Source organism: Rhipicephalus sanguineus, chromosome 4, assembly GCF_013339695.2.
Source record: "Rhipicephalus sanguineus isolate Rsan-2018 chromosome 4, BIME_Rsan_1.4, whole genome shotgun sequence".
NCBI classification, from domain to species: Eukaryota; Metazoa; Arthropoda; class Arachnida; order Ixodida; family Ixodidae; genus Rhipicephalus; species Rhipicephalus sanguineus.
Window position 1 is genome coordinate 191,667,345 of NC_051179.1, and position 22,052 is coordinate 191,689,396.

Consider the following 22,052-nt stretch of genomic DNA (forward strand, 5'->3'; position numbering starts at 1 on the left):
AGGCGCAGTCTCTATCAACTTTGCACTTCAGCAAGCGCAAAGTCGATCATGAACCACCTACTGGCCCAATCGTCCACTTTGATCAGCACAGAGAATTTCAGAAAAGCGAATTTTGGCGTTCTTGCGCTGACAACAATGATTGTTAGTGCAACATAACATAGTAACTATTCGTACAATCTCTGAAAACCACTTTATTCTGTATCACTCCTAATGTAGAATACAAAATCCATTTGACTTGCTAACTAACGGCCGGGTCACAAGACACAGTAGTGAAAAGCGAACCCTCACAGCAGAGAAAAGCGTAGACATCGCTTGCTGAAGGCATTGATATCCGATCAACATCTATCTGATCTGAACAACATTTCTGATGTGAACAACATTTTGCAGCCTGAAACTAGGAAGGAACCTTCACAAGAATGTGTCCAGCACCACTACGAATTCGCGTTCCATACCCGACAAACGAGATGAACGATGAAGAACCAACACGCCCAAACGTTCTCCCTTCTGGACCTCACCGAGCGAACTACTCCGAGTACGCAGGGAAGACTCGCTCTATATAATGCAGTGGAGCAGAAAGGAGAGGACGATTGGGACGTTCACTTTCCCGCAGCACTGCAGTTAATACATCGCTGCAGACGTCTATACTAGTGTGAGGCCGTACATAGACCAGTATCAAAAGCTGCCCAAGTTGGAAGCGGTTCTCAGTCTAGATACCCTTGTTAGCGTCACATTTATGTACACGTTAAAGAACCCCAGTTGGTTAAAAATTTCCAAAGCCCTCCACTACGGCGTCCCTGAAAATCATGCCGCGATTTTGGGACGTTAAACAACAAGAATTATTATTGCTCTTAGCGCCACACGTTATGACAGCCGCAGCGCGTGACAGCCGTAACAGTCTGCCAGAAGATTAGAGTTGCGGCGATGAAAAAAGCCACACAAGCGCAAAAAAAAAGACCAGGCGCTCCTATGACTGCTGCCGCCTACTTGCCCCGGCGTACATCACTGACGCGTTGTGGGTGCGAAAGGGAGGCAGCTGACCGGGAAGGAAGCTACCCGTGAAATTCGAGGGTGCCACTCCTGTGTCATCAGAGAGCTGGTTCTTCGTGAGTTCTGTTATTCTCTCTTTCTTCACTCCCGCGCTCACACACACACACACACACACACATATATATGTATATATATATATGTAGAAGGTCTTCTTGGATTCGGTAGAATTATAGATGCTGAAGTGAAGTGGACGAACGAACGAAAAACGATGCTTTATTGCATCGATGCGAAAAACGATGCTTTATGCAATAAAGCATCGTTTTTCGTTCGTTCGTCCACTTCACTTCAGCATCTATGTATGTATATATATATATATATATATATATATATATATATATAATATATATATATATATATATATATATATATATATATATATATATATATATATATATGTGTGTGTGTGTGTGTGTGTGTGTGTGTGTGTGTGTGTGTGTGTGTGTGTGTGTGTGTGTGTGTGTGTGTGTGTGTGTAAAAGGGTTATGGGAAGTATCACACCGGCCCTGGTACTGTAGGAAGGTATTTGAGACACGACGTACGGCGCACAGTTTATTTCGACGTTTCGGCCGTGGGCCCGGCCTTCGTCTGGGAATACAGAGCATAAAAAATCGCGCACTTATATATGCCAAAGATTGGGGGCCCCCAAACACGTGTTCTAGTATAATAAACAGGCAATTTTATATCAGTACGGAGAAATTTTTCACTGATCAAAAATACAGCACAGTGTGATATCAGCATGTGTCAGTCATTGGCAAGTGAGGTGGCTTAACGCGATACATGTGTAAGTACATAGCGGCAACGATAGGAATAGCCATAAGCGTTTTCATACAAAGACAGTAATGACAGTCGGTTCGTGAAAGATACGCGTTCAAGATGACAAAACTGACAAAAAAGAAAAAAAAAGTAGTAACAGTAAAATACCTGAAACAGTGAAAGTAATAATGACGGAAATACAGCGGTGACATTGAGCAGGATTACAAAGGTTCTTGCTTTTTCACGTTCTACATTCTCAGTAGAACGCACTTTTGGAAGACAAATGCCACTCTCATCATACTGGGTTGTGCAAAAGAAGCACGCTTGTTGCTGTTGAACAAGATAAATCACGCGGAAGGAAGACATGTCAGTGTGCCTGCATCCACATTGATACCATCCGTTAGAGTGTTAAACTTGAATATCAGGTATGATTCCCGGAGCTCGCGGTCATCATTTGAGCGAAAACCAGATTCAAGAATGGTTGCTTTCATTTGGTCGAAAGAGTGGCCTGGCATGCGAACATGTCGTGATAACGGCACATGAGGGAAAGTGTTTACATGCGATTTGTGGTTATTAAAGCGTATACTGAATGGAGTTTCCGTCTGACCAATATATTGTTTTGAACAGGCACTACATTCCAACATGCACACGACATTGTAGGTGTCGCAGTCAAACTTGGCACGAATCTTTATACTAAAGTCGGAAGACGTGCTTGCGGCATTGTATGTGGTTTGCAAATCCATATATATATATATATATATATATATATATATATATATATATATATATATATATATATATATATATATATATATAAATCATTGCCAACGGGTTCCGTTGAAGTTTGCGCCTGTGCGTATCTTTCTCGCCATTCGTTGAAAAAAATAGTTGCGCATTTGCGCAAGTAGTAGTAAAGTTCGGGGGACCCTTCCTAACACAATCACCGCGCACCTAGGATGTCATATCTGGCGCGTAGCATCTTGGATCCAAGCTCTGGACAAGGCCGGCGGAAAGGAAATAACTTCGTAGTGCACGTAGAAAAGTGTGAGTGTGCGCCATTCAAACTTCACTACGCACGCACACACTCACACCATATATATATATATATATATATATATATATATATATATATATATATATATATATATATATATATATATATATATGTGTGTGTGTGTGTGTGTGTGTGTGTGTGTGTGTGATGTCAGTGTCAGGTTTAGAGCCAGGACCACTTAGCAAGGAACTGAATCGAAACACGAGAGCACACACACACACGAGAATATATTTACAGGAAGACGTAACGCTTAACAAATAACACTTAAAGTAGTAGAAACATGCAGTCCTAGCTGTATTCAATGTCTCTCTAAATTATAAGTGTCTCGCCGTGTTTCGATGTGGCTTGCTGGACGCCAGCGCCGATCACTCGTGGGCTGTGCGCCGTCTGGCTCGTTGCCGTCCTCAACGTGCGTCGCACCACGCCATGACACGGCCTTCTGCCGCAGCAGCAGCAGTAGAGTATCGGTAGCTGCTTGGTAGCCCCACAGCAGCTCTCCGCCGCCACGTTCGTCTCAGCAGCGCACCGGGGTCGCGCCAGCCACCCGGAACGGTAGCAGGAAGATCGGCCCACAGCAACGAAACTCGCAGCCCCTCTGGACGGCAGCCAGAACCACGGAACTCGCCTGGTCCCTGGGCCAGTCACCCAGTCGGAGTCCAGGTCTCGTTCACCGGTTGTCCAGCTGTCAGGAACGGCAGCCGGAACAGCAGCGAATCGCCTGGTCCCTGGGCCAGTCGCCCAGCCGGAGCCCAGGAACGGTAGAGCGCCTAGACGACGTTGTCTAGTTCCCCGGACCAGACGTCCAGCCGAGAACTGACTGTCCTTGCATGCGCTGCCTCGAACCACCGCACGCACCACGCGGCACGCTTCGTTTTCTTCATCGCCCCCGCACGGTGATCACTGAGTTGTTTTAGGGGCGTAGCTCCTCTTAGTCTAACCTTGTCACGTCTCCGTTGTCCGGCGTAAACGGATCTCCCGTATGATGCAATAGATGGCGCTGTCTCATAGAAGTACATACAAACTGCAGTTCAGGGACGATATTCTAGATGGCGCTGTACACAATCTGTGTCGTCATCACCATTTCTCGTCTCATTTCCTAGATGGAGTTGGTCCAATAGAATTGTGTGCAATATGGCGCTTGTGTGAATCGACACTACATGGCGCTGGAAGTGCCACTGCTCTCCGATTGGCTGCTGCGCGGGCTGCGCGGGGATGCGCGGGGAGCGAGCGCCTCTCTCATTCTCCTGGATCGTCGCCGTACGTGTCGGATCGTTGGCGGAGCATGGACGATGCGCAGCGGCGGGCGCTCGCTTGGCGACAGCCAGGCGGATCCCGTGACGGTGCGCGCCAAGGACGCCGCTGCGAAACGGGCTCAACGAGAAGCGAATCCCGAGACCATGATTGCTTTAGGAGCTTCGCCCAAGCTCTTCATCATTCACCCGTGGATATGCTGTAATTTTTTTCCGCGCCTCTGTATCATGACTATATATATATATATATATATATATATATATATATAACCATACTTAAACCTTAAAACTTTAACCCTAACAGCACAGTTTTCTGCTGGCAGTGCTGGGTAGTACAACCAAGACGACGGAGCCGCTACCGCTAGGTGTAAGCCGAAGGCGACGCCTCGTTCCACTGCCTTCAACACTACCGGAGATCCCGATGTTCAACAACGGCGACCCACAGTAATCTTCGACTCCTCCGTCACGGACAACCGGCGCCTGGATGCGTCAGATGTAGCCATGGCCTTTCTCAAGAAAACCCGGTGAGAACGTGGAGGAATGGCTCACCCACTACAAGCGTGTGAGCAATTGGAACAGCTGCAATCCCACGGCTCAGCTAGAGTACGTATCTCTCTTGCTCACAGAAACTGCGCTGTTGTGGTTCGAAAACCGCGAAGAATCACTAATGACCTGATATTCCTTCGCTTTTGAAATCATAGAGTGCTTGGAAGATTCGAGCACGAAAAGAAAGTGGGCAGAGTAGACATTGCTTCAACGTGCTCACATGCTAGATAAGACCTGTACTACGTACATAGAGGTGATCCTCTAGTTGTGCAAGTCGGTGAGTCATCAAATCTCCGAAGAGGACGAAGTTGGGCACCTTCTGACGTTATCAAGCATTGCCGCACATTTGAGACCTTGAAGCTACGCCGTATTACGCCAAAGTTCGGCCGGTTAGCTAAAGTGGCAATGGTTGCAAGCGTTGAAAACAGCTACAGTTTCCAGTTTGAAGTTACCGTAACAGTACGGCAAATTGTCCGCAAAGAACTTGAACGACACAACAAATCAGCGAACGCCGAACAGCTCGGTTGCGATTATAGCGCCCACAACCAACCTCATGAACCTGCATTCGCTGTATCTTCGCTGTCGGCCATGTCCGGCGTTGCAGACTGTCGAGTCGATGAGCAGCGACAGCACTGACGTTCCTTTCCCGATGACCCGATGACATGACGCACGCCCAACGCGCTTTTATGGATACGACCACGAATTGGCTCATACCCGTGGCAACATATATATATATATATATATATATATATATATATATATATATATATATATATATATATATGCATATGTATATATATATGGTTCGGAAACCGCGAAGAATGACTAATGACCTGATATTCCTTCGCTTTTGAAATCATAGAGTACTTGGGAGATTCGAGCACGAAAATGTGAAAAATCTTTCGTAATCTGAAGCAGAGCTGGTGGAAAGACTCTAATTTTATGGGGAAGTTTATTTGAATGTTACGCCATCATTGCAGAAACCAGCTTAAGCACGAAAATGAAAAGTTGAAAATTGTACACCAGTTTTCCTTGCGTAAATTCTCCACTTTTACTGTTTATTTGTCAAATAATCATAATGGAATAGTGTTGAGTTATGAAACAAAAAGAGGAAGATGGCGAAAAAATGCTTAAATTCGGTACAATCATTGCAAGGATGCTCCTTCACGCAATGATCGATGCGCACATTGGGCAACGGACACCGGCCATTGACATAAAGTCAGGGTAACGTTTCTATGCCAGAATGGTACTACATGGACAGCACGTTCGAGAATCCTTGCTTGGGTCGAAACACCTTCCGATGCCGTAGAAAAAAAACTATGCCCTAGCCTGACAAATAATGGACTGTAAGACAACAGGTATCCTACCTTGACGTTCTATCTGCGGAAAATCGTTCATGCAAAACGGTGCAGAAGCGTGATTATTTGCTTGCAATAAAACAGGAAAATTTGGTTCTCGAAGAAATCTGTTAGGCGCTCGATCTAAGTTTCAAATGCCTTAGGCATATAGGAAGACTGGAAACGCTCAGTTTTTGAGAAGCTGGAAAATCAAATAAACTGCACCATGTCCTTTAGTATGAACAACTATGCAGACACTGAAAGGCATGGGTTAAACGCAATTGGAAAAGGTCTCTCCCTGCAGCTGCTTCTATAGGACCTTGTCGAAGAAGTAAACAAGAAGCATATATATATATATATATATATATATATATATAGAGAGAGAGAGAGAGAGAGAGAGAGGGAGAATCGGACGCGTTATTCGAAGGTCGCAGTTTCGGTCCCTGCCGGCGGCAAGTCATCTTTTCGTCCACTTTACTTTCTTCACAGTTATGTTCCAAATACTACAGATAACACCCCCTATACTTTCCTTGGCGTTATTGTCTGTTAGTTCTCATTAATATTGTGTCTAACAAAGATAAACGAGCCCTTAGAAAATCATCTTTTCCTTCATATATATATATATATATAGTGCATCAGCGACACGACACGTTAGTCATGAACCTGAGGCGCACAAGCGAGGCGAGCTCAATCTGTCCATATAGTTTGACGAACCATTATTGGGCTTGGCTCGCTAACAGTGCGGATGGCACTCTAGTGAACATCGAATACTTGGCTCATTGAATCGTTAAGCAGAACTGTAATGCGCAAAGCGCTTGTTAGTTTTGAAGTCTTCTTCCTCCCTGTTTTCATTCGCTCTGTTGTACATTGCTGCTGACATGGGTACCTGTTCCGGGAAATTCAGCAGTAAGGACAACACGCATGTGTACATGCCTGAGGTTCCCTCTAAGTGATTACTCTTTCAACTGCGTGAAGTGGCGTCGCGGCAACAAAGCCATTGTGTAATCGGCTAATATCCTCGATAAAGTTACTTATGCTGATCAGGAAAGTAGCGTACACTAAAGAACGTGTTGAAAGGGTGTCGTTTCGCCTCACAAAAATAATCCTGATATCTTTTATGCCTCTCGATTGCATTATCACCGCGCGCCCAGCACTCCCAGGTCACGAATGGCATGCACGTTATCAGTGTGAGACAGCATTATTCATAAGAAAGTGGCGAGCGCCGAGAATTCAATAAAAGAAACGCAAGCCAGCAGCAAAGCAGCCGGTGGAAGATCACTCCGTCGTTGCTATGGCAACGGCTCGCGGCCGCGCTTTGTCGCGTTTCCGCGTCTGCTTGCCTACCGTTGCGCCGTCTGTTCCGGGCACACCGGCCCCACCGCCGTCGCCGGCGGCCTGCCCCACTCAGCAGAAGGGGGGGGGGGGAGGGGAGGGTGCATTTGCTGAAGGCCTTGACAGTTTGAGAAAAACCCCTATGCTCATTATTCTTGTCGGTAAAACACCCCCTCCGTCAAACTTTTGTGAGGGCAGCTAGGAGGTATGTCCCTGCGGCATATCCCCTAAATAAATACGGGCCTGGGCTCTGGACTCCTAGGTGGCCCTGGTCGGTCTACGAAACTTCTTCCGAAGTACCACGGCCCGTACCGTCTGGTCTAGCAAGCCTCGTACTTGATCTAAGCCGTCAATTCGCTTGAGACCTATTGCAATCAAACAATGTCGAGGCATGAGATTGTGCATATGGACCTGCTAAAGCCTTACTATCAGTGTGCATCTGTCCGTAATTAGCCTGGATGGATCTTTTTCGGAGGGGAAGTAAATGTAATGCAAAAGAGCAGGACTACTTGCAGAAGCAGAGAAGCCTGCTCCCGTAGAAATAAGGCGACGATTCGACAACACAAGCTTTCCATTGGTTCTAGAACTGCTGGTTACGTTTCTGCGTCTGTATCTAATAGTAGAGTACTTCTTTAAAACGCTTCATTATATTATCAATGGCTGCCCTCGTGCTTGCCTTGGTTTCGTTGTGTATTGCCTTCTTATGGTTGAGGTTAACTAAAATCGTGCCCGGTGGTTCCTATTCTTCGTTATTAAGTAATGGGTTGCGTGGTAATAAATAATAAAACATGAGAAGTTTACTTGCTCCATTTCGAGAAGCGAAACCGAAACTGCTGCAAATATCTCGGGGTGCAATGCTCCAGCGAGAAAACAAGCAACTAAATCTTCAGCAGTGTTGCACTAGGAATAACCATTGCTGGAATTCTGTCTCAAAACCACAATATGTTTATGAGGCGTGCCGTAGAGAAGGGCTGCGGAGATTCCGACCACTTCGGCTTCGTTAACGTGCATCGAAAAACCAAGTACACGAGCCTTTAGCATTTTCGCCCCATTTGAAAAAATGCTTGAGCCGCCGTCAAACTTGTGCCCTTTGCGTCAGCCGCCGAGCACCGTAACCGCTGTACCACCGCAGCAAACATAAGCATGTCTGAGAGAGACAATAAAGAAGAAGAAAACAACGCATTGGGATTCGAACCCGCACCCCCGCGATTACGCGCGAACAGCCAGCACGGACGATCAACCTATTCAGCTACAACGCGCGGCGGCTGGCACGTCATACGATAGGCATTATAAAGATACTACGGACAGACGCTCCTTGCAAAGCTCCTTGTAAGTGTTCCCACCTTCCAAAGAGCAGAAACGAAATGCAGAATTGAAAACAGCTGCTTTCTGTTTGCAAAAATGCGCTGTATGTCATAATTCGAATTTTGACAGCGTAGGGAACGAGGACGATATCGGAAGACAGCGCTCAACTTAAAACTGGCTATATTTTCAAGCTTACAGCAATATATACGCGCTATTCACCAGCACAGAAGAAAAAAAGAATAGAGCAAATGAAATAAGGTCGAAGTATGGGTCAGTTGGTACATGACGCTGAGGCAAAAACCAGTCAAAAAGACGCCGGACAAGGGGAAGAAGTGACACACACAAGGACTGGACTAGCAACTGTGCTTTATTAGCTGGCAGCACCTCCCAGAAGAACCACTGCGCATGCGCTAATACGTAAAACCATGAAGTCAAAACCCAAAACAAGAAAAAGCAAGAGCAGAAATTGGCCTACATAACGGCCAAGAATCTACCGCCAGAGTGACAGGAACTCGCATTCCTTACGCCGGACAAGGGGAAGAAGTGACACACACAAGGACTGGACTAGCAACTGTGCTTTATTAGCTGACAGCACCTCCCAGAAGAACCACTGCGCATGCGCTAATCACGTAAAACCATGAAGTCAAAACCCAAAACAAGAAAAAGCAAGAGCAGAAATTGGCCTACATAACGGCCAAGAATCTACCGCCAGAGTGACAGGAACTCGCATTCCTTCTGCAGTAATGAAATAGACGTACTGCTTACACAATCATCGCGGTGCGTGTTTAAATGATAAGCCTCAAGGATTTCGCGCTCCTCCTTGCCCCCCCCCCTCTACCTAAAATCTTAGCACTGGAAAACAGCGGCACATAACCACAGATCTGGCAGTGGCGGGGAAGATTAGCCCCGTCTGACGTGTTCAACGAATTGTGGTGCTCGCGCAGTCGTTCATTCAAGCATCGGCCAGTTTGGCCGATGTATACTTTTTCGCATGGTAGCGGAATCGCATACACAACATGTTTCGCGCAGGTAGTGTACTTGGTTTTATGCCGAATAGAACACAGCGGAGTGCTAGTGTTTCCGCGAGCAACACGTGCACACAGCGCAGAAAGTTTGCCAGGCGCCGAAAAGACAACATCTACGCCCTGTCTCAAAGCGACTTTTTTCACATTGTGGGAAACCTTATGTATGTAAGGCATCACTACAACACTCTTGCGCTGGGAATCAATTGGTTCTGGACGTCTATTCGCCGGCCTTTTCACCTTTTGCAGCAGCGTTTCTGCTACAGCTGTCAAGACCTGCCTGGGAAAACCCGCTGCTTCCAAGCGCTCAACCTGACAGTCAAAACTCGACTTAACGCAGTGGCGGCAACTCTTCTGCAGTGCATTACGGAAGCAGTTACTCGCGATCCCTCTCACAATTTTTGAGTGCGCGGACGAGTAGGGTAACAAGGATTTCTTGCTTCTGGGAGAAAAGCACCAGCACAAATGTCCATCATCCCTAAAAGTAAGCAAAAGATCCAAAAACCTAATGAAATTGTCAACCGGAAGTTCATGAGTAAAAGATAGGGCGTTAGAGCAACCTCGGAAGTAACTCAGAACTTGTTTTGCCGCCAGTGTGACGGTGTCATTAGATGAAAGCTCTAAAATTATCAAGAAATCATCAACATATCTAAAGATATGACAAACACGTGAATCATGAAGAGAGCCCTGAAGCAGGTTGTCAAACTTGGCTAAAAATATTTGGCAAAGAATCGGTGCTACGCACGCCCCAATACAAATTCCTTTTTTCTGTAAGAACTGCGAGCCATTGAATTCCACGACCGTGGAAGAAAGACACATAGTTAACAGTTCAAGGAACGCGTCAACGGACAGCCCACAGGCATTTTGAAAGGAAACAGGACCATTCTGATCAATCAGTTCACGCACAGCTAAACACAGTTCACCATGGGGGATGCTATAAAACAAGTCCTCTATATCAACAGAGAACGCACCAGTGGCGCCTGGACTCCCATTGGACAATCTTTAACTGCTCTGGGAACAAAATTGAAGCTTACTGCAACATGATCGCTGCAGTCCTCTCGTGCGTTTAGGTTCCCAGATGCACTCTGCGGTCTGCGTTTTCCCACATTCACCCTCTACACTTAATTATTCGGGAAAAACTCGCTAGTTCCAATGAAATTGCGCTAGATTCGCGCCGCGGCCGCCAGGGTCGCTGGCTGTTATGTGTCCACAAAAGCTGGATATGGAGGCCTCGCAGGAGCAACAAAGACAGCTCTATGATTGTCGTCATAGAGACGTGCACTTTTCCTCGGGTTCTCTTGTGCTCCTCTAGGTCACCCACTCGGCGTGTGGCGCTTTCTGAGAAACTCCTGTCACGGTACACTGGACCATACCGTGCCGTTCGCCAAGTGACTGAAGTTACGTATTAGATCGTCCCAGCCATTCCAACAAAGTCATCGTCAGCTACGAGTGATGTCGTTCACGTGTCTAGGCTCAAGCCTTGTTACCCTCCCTCGACGACATCTGTGTAGGGTAAGCACCGAGACGGTGCTTCTACCGGCGGGGGTTATGATACCAAACAGCCGCCGCAGCGTGGCTGCATGAAAGACGAGGAAGACGACTTCGCTTCTCTGGTTGTTCCAGGACTGCCGCCATCTTGTCCACCCTGCGCTGTCTTAACTATTCAATAAATAGTGATTAAACAAGCTACCCGTAACATTATAAAGATATGACACGTTCTTATAGAAGCGATGGTGGTCAGGTAGTGGTCGCAGACCTTGCAGCTGTGGCCGAATGTGTGGTCGAGGAAATCGCGCTTGAAGCGCACGCCGGCGCCACCAACTTGAGGTAGCGACTGCTTTCGGCGCTTAGCCGCTGCATGCCGCGCCCGTACCTTTGCGAGGTTATCTTGCCGCCGCTTCCGCGCTGCTTTGGCTTCGCGGGCTTGTATCTCAGGGTCCGCACGACGCTGAGGCCTCTCTGCGGCCTCGCGAGCTCTCACCGTAGGGTCTTGGCGGCGAGCCCGCATGCTGCTGCCTTGCGAGCCATCCGTTCCACCGCCTTGTCTTCTTCGTTCATGTTATTAGTATTGAAGCGCACTGTCGAAGTAGATCGAGCACCGCATGCTACAGTTGTCTATGCTATATGTGGTGTTGCCTGCGTTATTATGATCATCAAGGCTCTCGAAGAACAAGAGAAACAAGACTTCTCTTTCGCGCGAGCTTGCGCATACTATAGTTGGCTATGCTATATGTGGTTTTGCCTGCGTTAATTTCAGCATCAAGGCGCTCGAAGAACAAGAGGATGAAGACTCCTCTTTCACGCATGCTGCGCCTGTAGCGGTCGCTTCTGGAACTAAGGTTACGCTTACGGCGCGGGACTTTGCCCCAGCTTAAGAACCTGGCCAGCCAGCTCCTAAAATAGTGGCCGGGCTAGAGGGCAGACAAAAAGCGCGTTGCGTTTCCCTCTAGTCCGGCTGTGGTGTTCTGTATCGCGGAACGGCAACGAAAGGGACCTAAGTCGACGCTATTTTGGCTGTCACACCGCTTTCTATAATTACCCTCTCACCGTTAGCTACTACAGCTACCACAAAAGTTTGTCTAATCATTGATCATGGACGTTAGTCGTCGGGATGGAGATGTGCCACCAAGCGTCAACTTGGGTGCATCCACGTTAAACGGTGCCATAGCTGCCAAGCCCCAGTAGACATTCTGCAAGCACTCTTATATCAATGTGCAGTAAACATTCGACTATTTCTGTAAGGACACGTCTTACTTTCGTGTTATACCAATTCCTGTGACGGAGGAATCAGCCATGTTTTTCTTCATGAAAAGCATTTTCATTTGTGACCTGCACCCATGTATTCAGAAAAGCTGCAGCCCTCTCCTTCAGCACAATGCTCGTGAAGGTGTCCTGTGATGCGGTTCGGAAGAGAGCGTAGGTTCCAAATGTAGACTCTCGATTCTCGAACCAGGTCTTCGCGGCGTCTTCTAGGTAGAAGTAGAGGTTAGGCAGCTTCTCCTCACGGTCCCAGTCGCTGAAGGCTGCGACGCGGTCGCGCTTCGAGCCAGTGTCCCTTCAATGGATGATCCGCGGAAGGTTGGCGGCTCCCGGGGCTCTTTCATCACAACAGTTGAAGCCGACATTGCATACTCCATTCTGGCAGCTGTCTTCGTCACCGCGGCTTCTCGCTCATCAGACAGGAGTCCGTATTCTGGTGGTAACCCCTGCTGCCCTCGACTAGCTCGATCCACGATGGCTTTGGCGTCTTCTTCACGGCTTGGGCTTGGTTCATGGCTCTTAGTAGGCGTTCGGAAAATGAAACAGCACCTCCACCAGATGGCACGTGCTTGTGACGGTGAAGAAAGCAGTCACCGCCGGGAAAGATCAAACTCTTTATTGAGGGAACTTGCGCCCAGAAAAATAATGACACTCAAGGTGCAACGATATCGGCGCGCACAGTCGTCCGTCGTCCAATGATCTGCTTGTCTGTGAAATGTGTAGGCTTTTACACATCCCTTATCGAACCTTCCTTCGTTGTCGCTGGTGCTCGCGTTAAGAATAAACTCTATTGTTCGCGTGGTGTGCGCGATCTTATTGGAAGATTCTAAAATAATGGGGAATGTTCCGAGACTTTTCGGTGAAACTTGCGCAAGCCAGTGATTACGCGTGTAATGGACTGGTTGCAAAACTGCCACACAATAAGAATCGCGGCTGCAGCTCGGGTGTAAATGTTTTAGTTCATTTACGAATCGTTTTTTAGGGATATCAGTGCTGATAAAGTTCCTCAGTCACAGTCCGAACATCATGGTGCTTCATCCTTAGAAGTCAGAGCGAGAGACCATTAGACATTCTGTGTCTCAGGTCGGTTACAGCGATCGTTACCAATAAGAAAACTAGCTTGGCCTCTGCTTTTGATCTCTGAAGGAAATCTAGCTTTATTGCTCCCTCTGCAATATGTGCTATTGGGTTTCTGCCGGACAAATCTCTGTACTTGTGTATTTTCGTCCAGAAATCTGTGAGTGCTTTAGACGCTATGGTCCCTTACAATCGCAGACACCGTTGGCCCCACTCCACATGGAGCTGCCCACATAAAATCTTTTGGACCCTTTGGATTAAATGAAAGTGCCCGTATTCGATTTGCGATGATGATGGTCATGCTTGAAAAGAACTGAAGGGGCGCAATCATTCGGTGGCCTAAATAAATGATAATGATGGTGCACAATACCAACTACACATATTGCTATTCAATTTTTACTATGGGCCAGGTATTTCAAAAGTAGCCAAAAAGCAGCCAGGCAGCCAAGGAAAAACAGCCTGCGAAATTTGCCAATATGGCGAAAAGCAGCCAAATGTGCTTGTCGCACGGGAGCATGGAATCACAGCGTAACTCGCCGCGTTTACGCGCGAGCGCGAGAAACCACATGGATAGGTGAGAAACGTTCCTCGACTTGCAACTACCGCGAGAGGGCGTGGCGTGTAAAGCTTGCACAAAGGAGGCAGTCGCTCCTCTGAAGGAGCAATGCAGCGCGTCGCTCCCTTCACACTCACATTTTTTTAGCGTGCAGTGCACGTACCACACTGTCATGTTGCCTAGACATGCATATAAAATATATGTAGCTTCCTTGCGGTTCAGTATATGCCAATGGTGGAAGCTGGAACATTACCTGCTGCGATGACAAGCACATGATCCTCATCACACATCCGCTCAGCTTCCCATCATCGGATCGCAGTGGGCTGCAGGCTACGACACAGGAACGGCTCGGCTTCACACCTGCAAAATACGCACGCCAGTTGCGATGGAGCTGAAGATCACTGGGGCATGGAGCTTTTAGTAATATCTAAAACATTCACGAAGGTGATTCGCAATAGCCTCAGGCTATCATTTTACTTCAGTAAAACCAAAGAGCCGGCATGACTGACCACCTACGGTGGGTCGGAGTCATGCGATCAGTCACGCAATTCACAAAGCTACCCAGTACAATCAACATCGTTATGTGGCTTTTGCTGATTTCAAAAATGCATTCCATTTAGGAGCAAAGCGAGCAGTTGTTGAGGCGTTCTGTCGTCAGGGAGAACTGAAAGCCCATGTGACTACCTCAGCCAATGTCTACATACATCCCTGCTGTCTTGCTTCTCGACAAGAAAAGTGTAACAATAACCATCATAAAGGCTTGAAGCAAGGAGACACAATATATACCCACTGTGGTTCACTGTGTCCTTAGAAGTCGCAGCCTTGAAGAAGACAATTCGCTTACGAAACGTCAGTTACAGCGACACCCCGCGAATTCATCTCTTCAAGCTTCCATCTTGACCTTAACTTCGGCCTTTTTTAGAAGTATTGAAAGTAGACTAAGCAAGGAATATGAGGAGGGCTTCGTGTTTTCGGTTTTATCCGAAAAATCCGCTAAACATTCGACGGTAAAATTTTTGACAATTCGGATTTATCCCATAAACTCCGATTTCAAACTCAGAATATGACCTAGTTCCGTTCTTTATCGAAAGGGCAAGTTCTAAGCGCTCATTGATACATCTTCTGGTTTGAACAATTTAAAGTTTACCGCGTGTAGCTGTATTAGCTGACGTAGCTGTATTGTGCTCCGACTCAGCTTCCTACATGCAGAAGCTCCACAACGACTTGCAACTCTCGGACCACGAATTCAAGGCGCTTCACTTCAAAGATGCGTGCCACCTACTCAACAAAGCAACAAGGATCGAATCAGGACGAGCTCGTTTAACGTAGTTCACGATCTTGTTGTGCACTTTCCTGCCCTGTTGAAGTTGTCGCGGGAGCTGCGCCGTAAGTTTGATCTTGTTTGCTTGGTCATGGGGATGTCCATCAAGTCGCCGAAAACCGTATGTACGTCGAGGTGGTTCATTTTTTATGAAGCTCTAGAAGATATTTTGGTCTACTGGCGCGCCATTTTGTCTTTCATGAGAAGCGACGAAGCCAAGGAAACGAATTGTGAGAAGCTCAAGAGTCTTATCGCCTGAAGCTGTGCATGACTTGCCCATTAAGATAAGGTTTCTGAAGACCCAGTCGTGTGCCCTGCTCTCAATCATTCAGGAATTTGAGGCAGAGAGTACCCTGGTACACCAAATTTATCCATACTGGCTATTCGTTTGCACGCACTCATAAGTCAATGGCGTGATCCAACCGAGGTCTTCGCATGAGATTTCTCGAGTCTGTTGGACCTCCTTGACGAGACTGACCGCTTAACGACTGTCGGAACCTTTCACGGATACTCCGCTGCTGTCGCCGAAATGTGGAGACAGACATCTCAGAGGAACCTGTGCGATCAACTCCAGTACATCAAAGAATCATTTGGTACTGTGTTCAAATTGTGAATCCAAATGTGAAGCATGAGCTGCCGCGCGCGTTCGCAACCTATGCGCCTATTTTTCAATTAGTGCTTATTGAAACTGACGGCATGAGCCAGCTCCTGAGTGATTTTGCGAACTATCAGTGCTATGAAATATGTAACATTATTGAACCCCTATCGTTTTGCAGACTTCACAACGTCCAGTGGCCAGTGCTTTCTCGCTGTGCGCTGCGTCTTCTGGGACTGCCTATTTCTAGTGCTAACGTTGAAAGGGCCTCTTCAAAGCTGGGAGTTGTCAATCGAAAGGAGCGTGCATCGATCACTGACGGCAACCTCGAAAAGCATGCTCGCGTGTTTAACAATAAGTTTTAAGCATAAGGTTGTTCTACGCACAAATACAGGTGTTATGTGTTCAAGTATTTCGCTTGTGAGTATATATTTTTGGGCATTCAAACCTTCTAGAAAAAAGTTTGCTTCGTGTGTTTTGATGTCTTAGTATTCAGATTTGAATTTATCTAAGATTTTGGGGTGCCGAGAATAATGCAAAACTCCGAATTTCGGAGCATTGGGGATTTACGAGGTATAAACTACGATTATCGCCGTATTTCCGCCAAAAAATATAAACTCCGTTAAACCTGCAAGACAGGAAAGCTCAACTACGAGTATCGCAACTCACATCCGACACATACACATTAGGTCCCAACGGGACACCACAAGGGGCAGTCATTTCGCCCCTTCTTTTCAACATAGTAATGAAGGGACTGTCTGACAAACTCCGCGACATCCCCAACATAAACCATGCTCTTTACGCGGACGACATCACCATCTGGTGCCCGGGAGGTTCCCTGGCGGAAGTAGAGCAAGCCCTTCAAACCGCTCTCGATATCACAGAAGCCTACCTACAAAACACCGGACTGAGACTGTCACCCACGAAATCCGAATTGCTACTGTACCGGCCATCTCGCCAAGGTGTTCGTAATCTAACCCCTTTACACGAGCTTCCCATAGCACTACAAGCCAAAGACGGGCAACGAATACCCCGCGTTGACTCCATACGCATTCTCGGCCTCCTAGTCGAGGCCACCGGGTGCCATGCACGTACAATAACACATATCACAACTAAAACGGAAAACATGCTCCGACTGATCCAGCGAGTCTCGGGTCGCAGGCAAGGTCTCGGTGAGGCCAACCTCCTGCGCATATACCACGCGTTCTTAATGAGCCACATCAATTACGTCGCCTCTGCCCACAACTGGACAAAAGTGGAAAAGACTAAGCTGAACACACTCATGCGCAAAAGCATTAAACAAGTCCTCGGCCTACCCCAAAACACGAGTACCTCCCGTCTCGACCAACTAGGTATGCACAACGACATCGATGAAGTGATCGAGGCCCAGACCACAGCCCAAGTGGTCCGCCTCTCCTCCTCCAAGGCAGGCCGTCGACTACTAAACGAAGCCGGCATGTCCTCACACCCCTACCTTGAACGCGCAGTAACCCTCCCGAGAGATGTCCGAGAAACCTACATGGTAACCCCATTCCCGCGAAACGTCCACCCACACCACAATAAAGGCAGACGCCTGGCCCACGCTCGCGCTATCCTCGACCGTACCGCCGCGAATCGCGGCTCTACCGTATTCGTCGATGCGGCGCAATACGGCAACTCCTCCACCTTTGCACTCGCAGTAGTAGATGGCGATGGAGCCCTACGCTCAGCCGCCTCGGTTAGGCTAGCAACGAGCGCCATAGCCGAGCAGGTCGCCATAGCTTTAGCGATGACCGACCCCTCGCACACTAGCGCCTTCACTGACTCTCGCGCCGCCATTCGGGCTTACGAAACCGGCAACATCGCGCGTGAAGCAGCCCACATCTTACAAACACGAAAGCACACGGGTTCGCCCTGCCTCTCTTGGTTCCCTGCCCACATGGGCAAAGACGTCCATTCCCAACAACCCAACCTCAACGAAACGGCTCATGACCGAGCGCGAGAGCTCACCCGCCGCGACGATCAATCAGCCACCGAAGAGCTGGGCCCAGACATACAGTTTAACGACCCCTTACTAACCTTCCACGAAATCACCTCTCACTACCGCAACAACAGATGCCAATACCCATTACCACACACAAAGCTCGAACGTGCGCAAGCGGTAGCCTTTCGAATGCTACAAACAAGATCGTACCTATCACGGGGCCGACTGAGCCATTATAACACAGAAATCACTCCCCAATGCCCAGATTGCAGAGAACTCTATTGTTCACTCTCGCACATGCTATGGCAATGTCCCGCGTTACCTCAGGGACCTCTCACCAGTGAGTCCGACTGGGAAGAGGCACTCAGGAGCTCCGAGCTCCACCAACAACTCAAGGCAGTCCAGAGGGCCCAAGAACTGGCGGAACGCCATCACGTTCCCGCCCCGACTCGGGCGTCGCCTACGGTAGCGGCTGCTAGGGTGTCCCCCCTGGATCCCCCGGCGGCCTAAACTCCTCAGGACCGATGAATAAAGTTCTTGACTGACTGACTCCGTTAAGCACCCGCCGATTTTCAAGAAAAATAAACACCGAAAACACGGAGCCCTAACCGTGCTATGAGTAACGATTACCGACGAACGTCGTAGCAACTTGCAGTTCGCAGGTAAGTCATTGTTCTAGAGCTCCTGCGACGAATCACAACGAGCACCATGAGGCTCTGGGAGCAGGCAGACACTTGTCGATGTTGTGAGACCACAAAATATATATTTCGTCTGGAACCATTTTACACAGACACGAACAAAAACACGCGCGACCATCTTGTGCTGGTAGCTTCGTCATCGTAGTATTTTCCTGCTTAGATTCTTGTAGCCCTGGATAGTGCGCTAAGGGCTCCCCCTTCTAGCGAGGAAGTCTCAGGTTTGTTGCAGGTGTCCAGGGGCGGACCACTGAGCCGCAAAGTGCACGTGGCGAGTATGACAGCCCGAAGTGGTTTTAAGATGCGACGTTGTTGTAGTGTCGGTGTCCAAGTGCGCAGACTTGAGACGGTCGACGGAAACTGCATCTTCCTGGCCGTTGATGAGCAGATGGAAGTGTTTAGGTGTGCGGTTGACGGCCTTAAACGGGCCATCATACGGGGGCTGCAGATGTCGCACGACATCGTGTCGCACAAAAACGTGCGTGCAGTGTTGGAGGTCGGGACTGCCATACACACTACTAGATGTTCGTCGTTGCGGAGGCGGAACAGCGGTACGCATAGCATTGCGTAGGTGGTACGCATAGTCGCAAACCTCTGCAGATAACGTGGGCGGGTCGCTGAAGAATTCACCAGCAACTCGAAAAGTGGTGCCAGGTGTCAGCTCGGCGGCGCTTATGGAGGAGTCGCTACGAGGAGACGTGCCGATGCCAAGCATAACGAAAGGAAGGCGTTCGATCCTTGATGAAGAAAAAGTGGAAGCCATGAGTGACGCCTTCAGTTGGCGATGAAAACGTTCAATGATTCCATTGGCGATGGGATGGTACGAGGTAGTCTTGATGTGGTTGACACCGAGGAGCCGAGATAAACTGGCGAACAATGTTGAGTCGAACTGGCGACCACGCTCAGTCGTAATGGTGGAAGGGACACCGTGTCGGCTAATCCACAGAGCGACGAGCGCTATGGCTGTCAACTCCGCAGTTACGTTTTGAAGAGGCATCGTCTCAGGCCATCTCGTGAATCTCTCAATGCAGGTGTACAGGTAGCGATGGTTCCCGCATGTAGGAAGTGGACCAACAATATCGACGTGTAAGTGGCTGGAGCGAGTGTCTGGGGAAGGCAACGTGCCAAGAGGAGCGACAGTGTGACGATGCACTTTAAATTGTTGGCACCTGAGACAAGCACGTGACCAACGACGGACGTCTACATTAATGCTTGGCCACACATAACGTGAAGTGATAAGTGGCTGTGTGGCGTGAATGCCAGGATGAGCCAAGTAGTGCAAGGCATCAAAGACTGCTCGACGGAACGGGAGAGGTACGTAGGAACGAGGACGTCCTGTCGACGTATCACAAACGAGGGGCACGTCACAGTCAGGCACCAAGACGTCAGCCAAGACGAGAGATGTGCCGTGTTTTTGTAGCAGCTGCAGCTGCTCGTCATTCTTCTGGGCGGCAGCCATGGCTCTCAAGTCGATGCTCGTTCGGCCGTATTGTGTTGCATGGATAGCAGCGCGAGAAAGCGCATCGGCAATGGCGTTGGCTTTTCCACTGACGTGGCGAATGTCGCTCGTGTATTCCGAGATGAAGGCGAGCTGTCTGATTTCGCGGGGTGCGTAAGACGTGGTGGTGGACGCTAAAGCAGACGCCAGTGGTTTATGATCCGTAAGGACGTGAAAGACGCGTCCCTCGAGGAAATGTCGAAAGTGGTTCACAGCCAAGTAGATGGCGAGTAGCTCTCGGCCGAAGGTGCTGTAGCGGCGCTCGGGAGGGGCAAGCTTCTTGGAAGAGAAGGCGATGGGCTGCCAAGCGCTAGCAACGGACTGTTGCAAGACGGCGCCGACGGCAGTGTGAGATGCATCTACTATGACGGATGTTGCGGTGTCGCATTTAGGGTGGGCGAGGAGTGTAGCGCCGGCAATGGCTTCTTTGATGTCTCTAAATGCATGCTCAGCCGCATCGTTGTAGAGTACCGGGGCAGTCGGTGTTTTGACGCCCGTGAGAAGGTTGTTAAGTGGTTTCATTATATCGGCGCAGGAAGGAATGAAACGACGATAAAAGTCGACGAGGGCAAAAATTCCCGCAGCTGCTTGGTGGTGGATGGCTGAGGAAACTCAACAATGGCAGTTAAAGCAGTCGTTGGTGGACGAATGCCGTGTGCGTTGACGCGGTGGCCGAGGAAGTCCAGCTGCATGACCCCGAATGCACTCTTACGGCCGTTAACAACGAGGCCGAACTTGCTCAGTCTCTAAAGCACTTGGCGTAGATGGTGCTTGTTGGCTTCAGTAGAGGCACTGAAGACGAGTATATTGTCGAGATAGGCGAAGCAGCAGGTGAGGCCACGTAACACCTGGTCGACGAAACGTTGAAAGGTTTGTGCCGCGTTGCGAAGACCAAATGGCATGCGTAGATATTCGAACAGGCCAAAGGGTGTTATAATGGCGGTCTTCGGAATGTCTGCGGGTTCGACTGGGTCTTGGAGATAGGCTTTGACCAGGTCGATGTTGCTAAAACTGGTGCAGCCGTGCAGTGCCGAAGTGAAATCTGGGATATGGGGAATCGGGTACCGATCCGGAACAGTGGCCTTGTTAAGAGCAGGGCAATCACCGCATGGGTGCGAATCACCACTCTGTTTAGGGATCATGTGGAGTGGTGAGGCCCAAAGACTGGAGGAGGGACGAATGGAACTAAGATCAAACATGTGCTCAAACTCCTTTTTTGCAACAGCGAGACGATCTGGTGCGAGGCGACGAGCGCGGGCAAATACGGGCGGACCGTTTTTGATGATGTGATGTGTCACGCTGTGGGCGTCCGAGAACTGAAAGGAGGGTGGCCGGAAGACATCCGGAAACTCGGTAATGACGCTTGACCAAGGATCGGGAACGGATGTGTGTGCCTGGAGAAGCCGGACTGGTGAAGCGCGACAGGAAACGCCCTGGGTTGCTCAGATTGCCTCAGAGTCTAGGATGCGGCTATGCCACATGTCGGCGACGAGCTTGTAGTGCCGTAGGAAGTCGGCTCCGATTATTAGTTGACGCACGTCCGCGATGACAAAGAGCCAGTAAAAGGTACGACAGAGGCCAATGTCCAGAGTCACCTACTTTTTGCCGTAAGTCCGGATAGTCGATCCGTTGACCGCGGTGAGAGGAGGGTAGTCGGGAGGATGGCGTCTTTGAGCCGATGAGGAGGAAGGACACAGATTTCAGCACCAGTATCGACGAGGTAGCGTACCTTGGTGCGACGGTCGGTAACGTAGAAGAGGCGACTGAGCCTGGGACCGGGAACAGCGATCACCATCACTATTCGGCCCGATCGTTTCCCGCGTACGAAGAAGGCTGGCGACAGTTGTTTGCACGCGGCCCGTAGCGACGGTGGCACTAGCAAAGGCCATCGGGACTAGTAGAACGGCGGCCGGAGTGATTAGGGCGGGGGCGGCGAGCTCG

The 22,052-nt window shown here is 48.9% G+C and overlaps 1 protein-coding gene across 1 annotated transcript in view; it reads right to left on the minus strand.

Moving 5' to 3' along the window:
- Positions 1–22,052, minus strand: part of LOC119391942 (uncharacterized) — a 187,517-nt gene that overhangs the window by 12,760 nt on the left and 152,705 nt on the right. Inside the window, exon 7 of the mRNA XM_037659587.2 lies at positions 14,293–14,399. Coding sequence (XP_037515515.1) covers positions 14,293–14,399 — 107 coding nt within the window. The remainder of the gene's footprint in view (positions 1–14,292; positions 14,400–22,052) is intronic.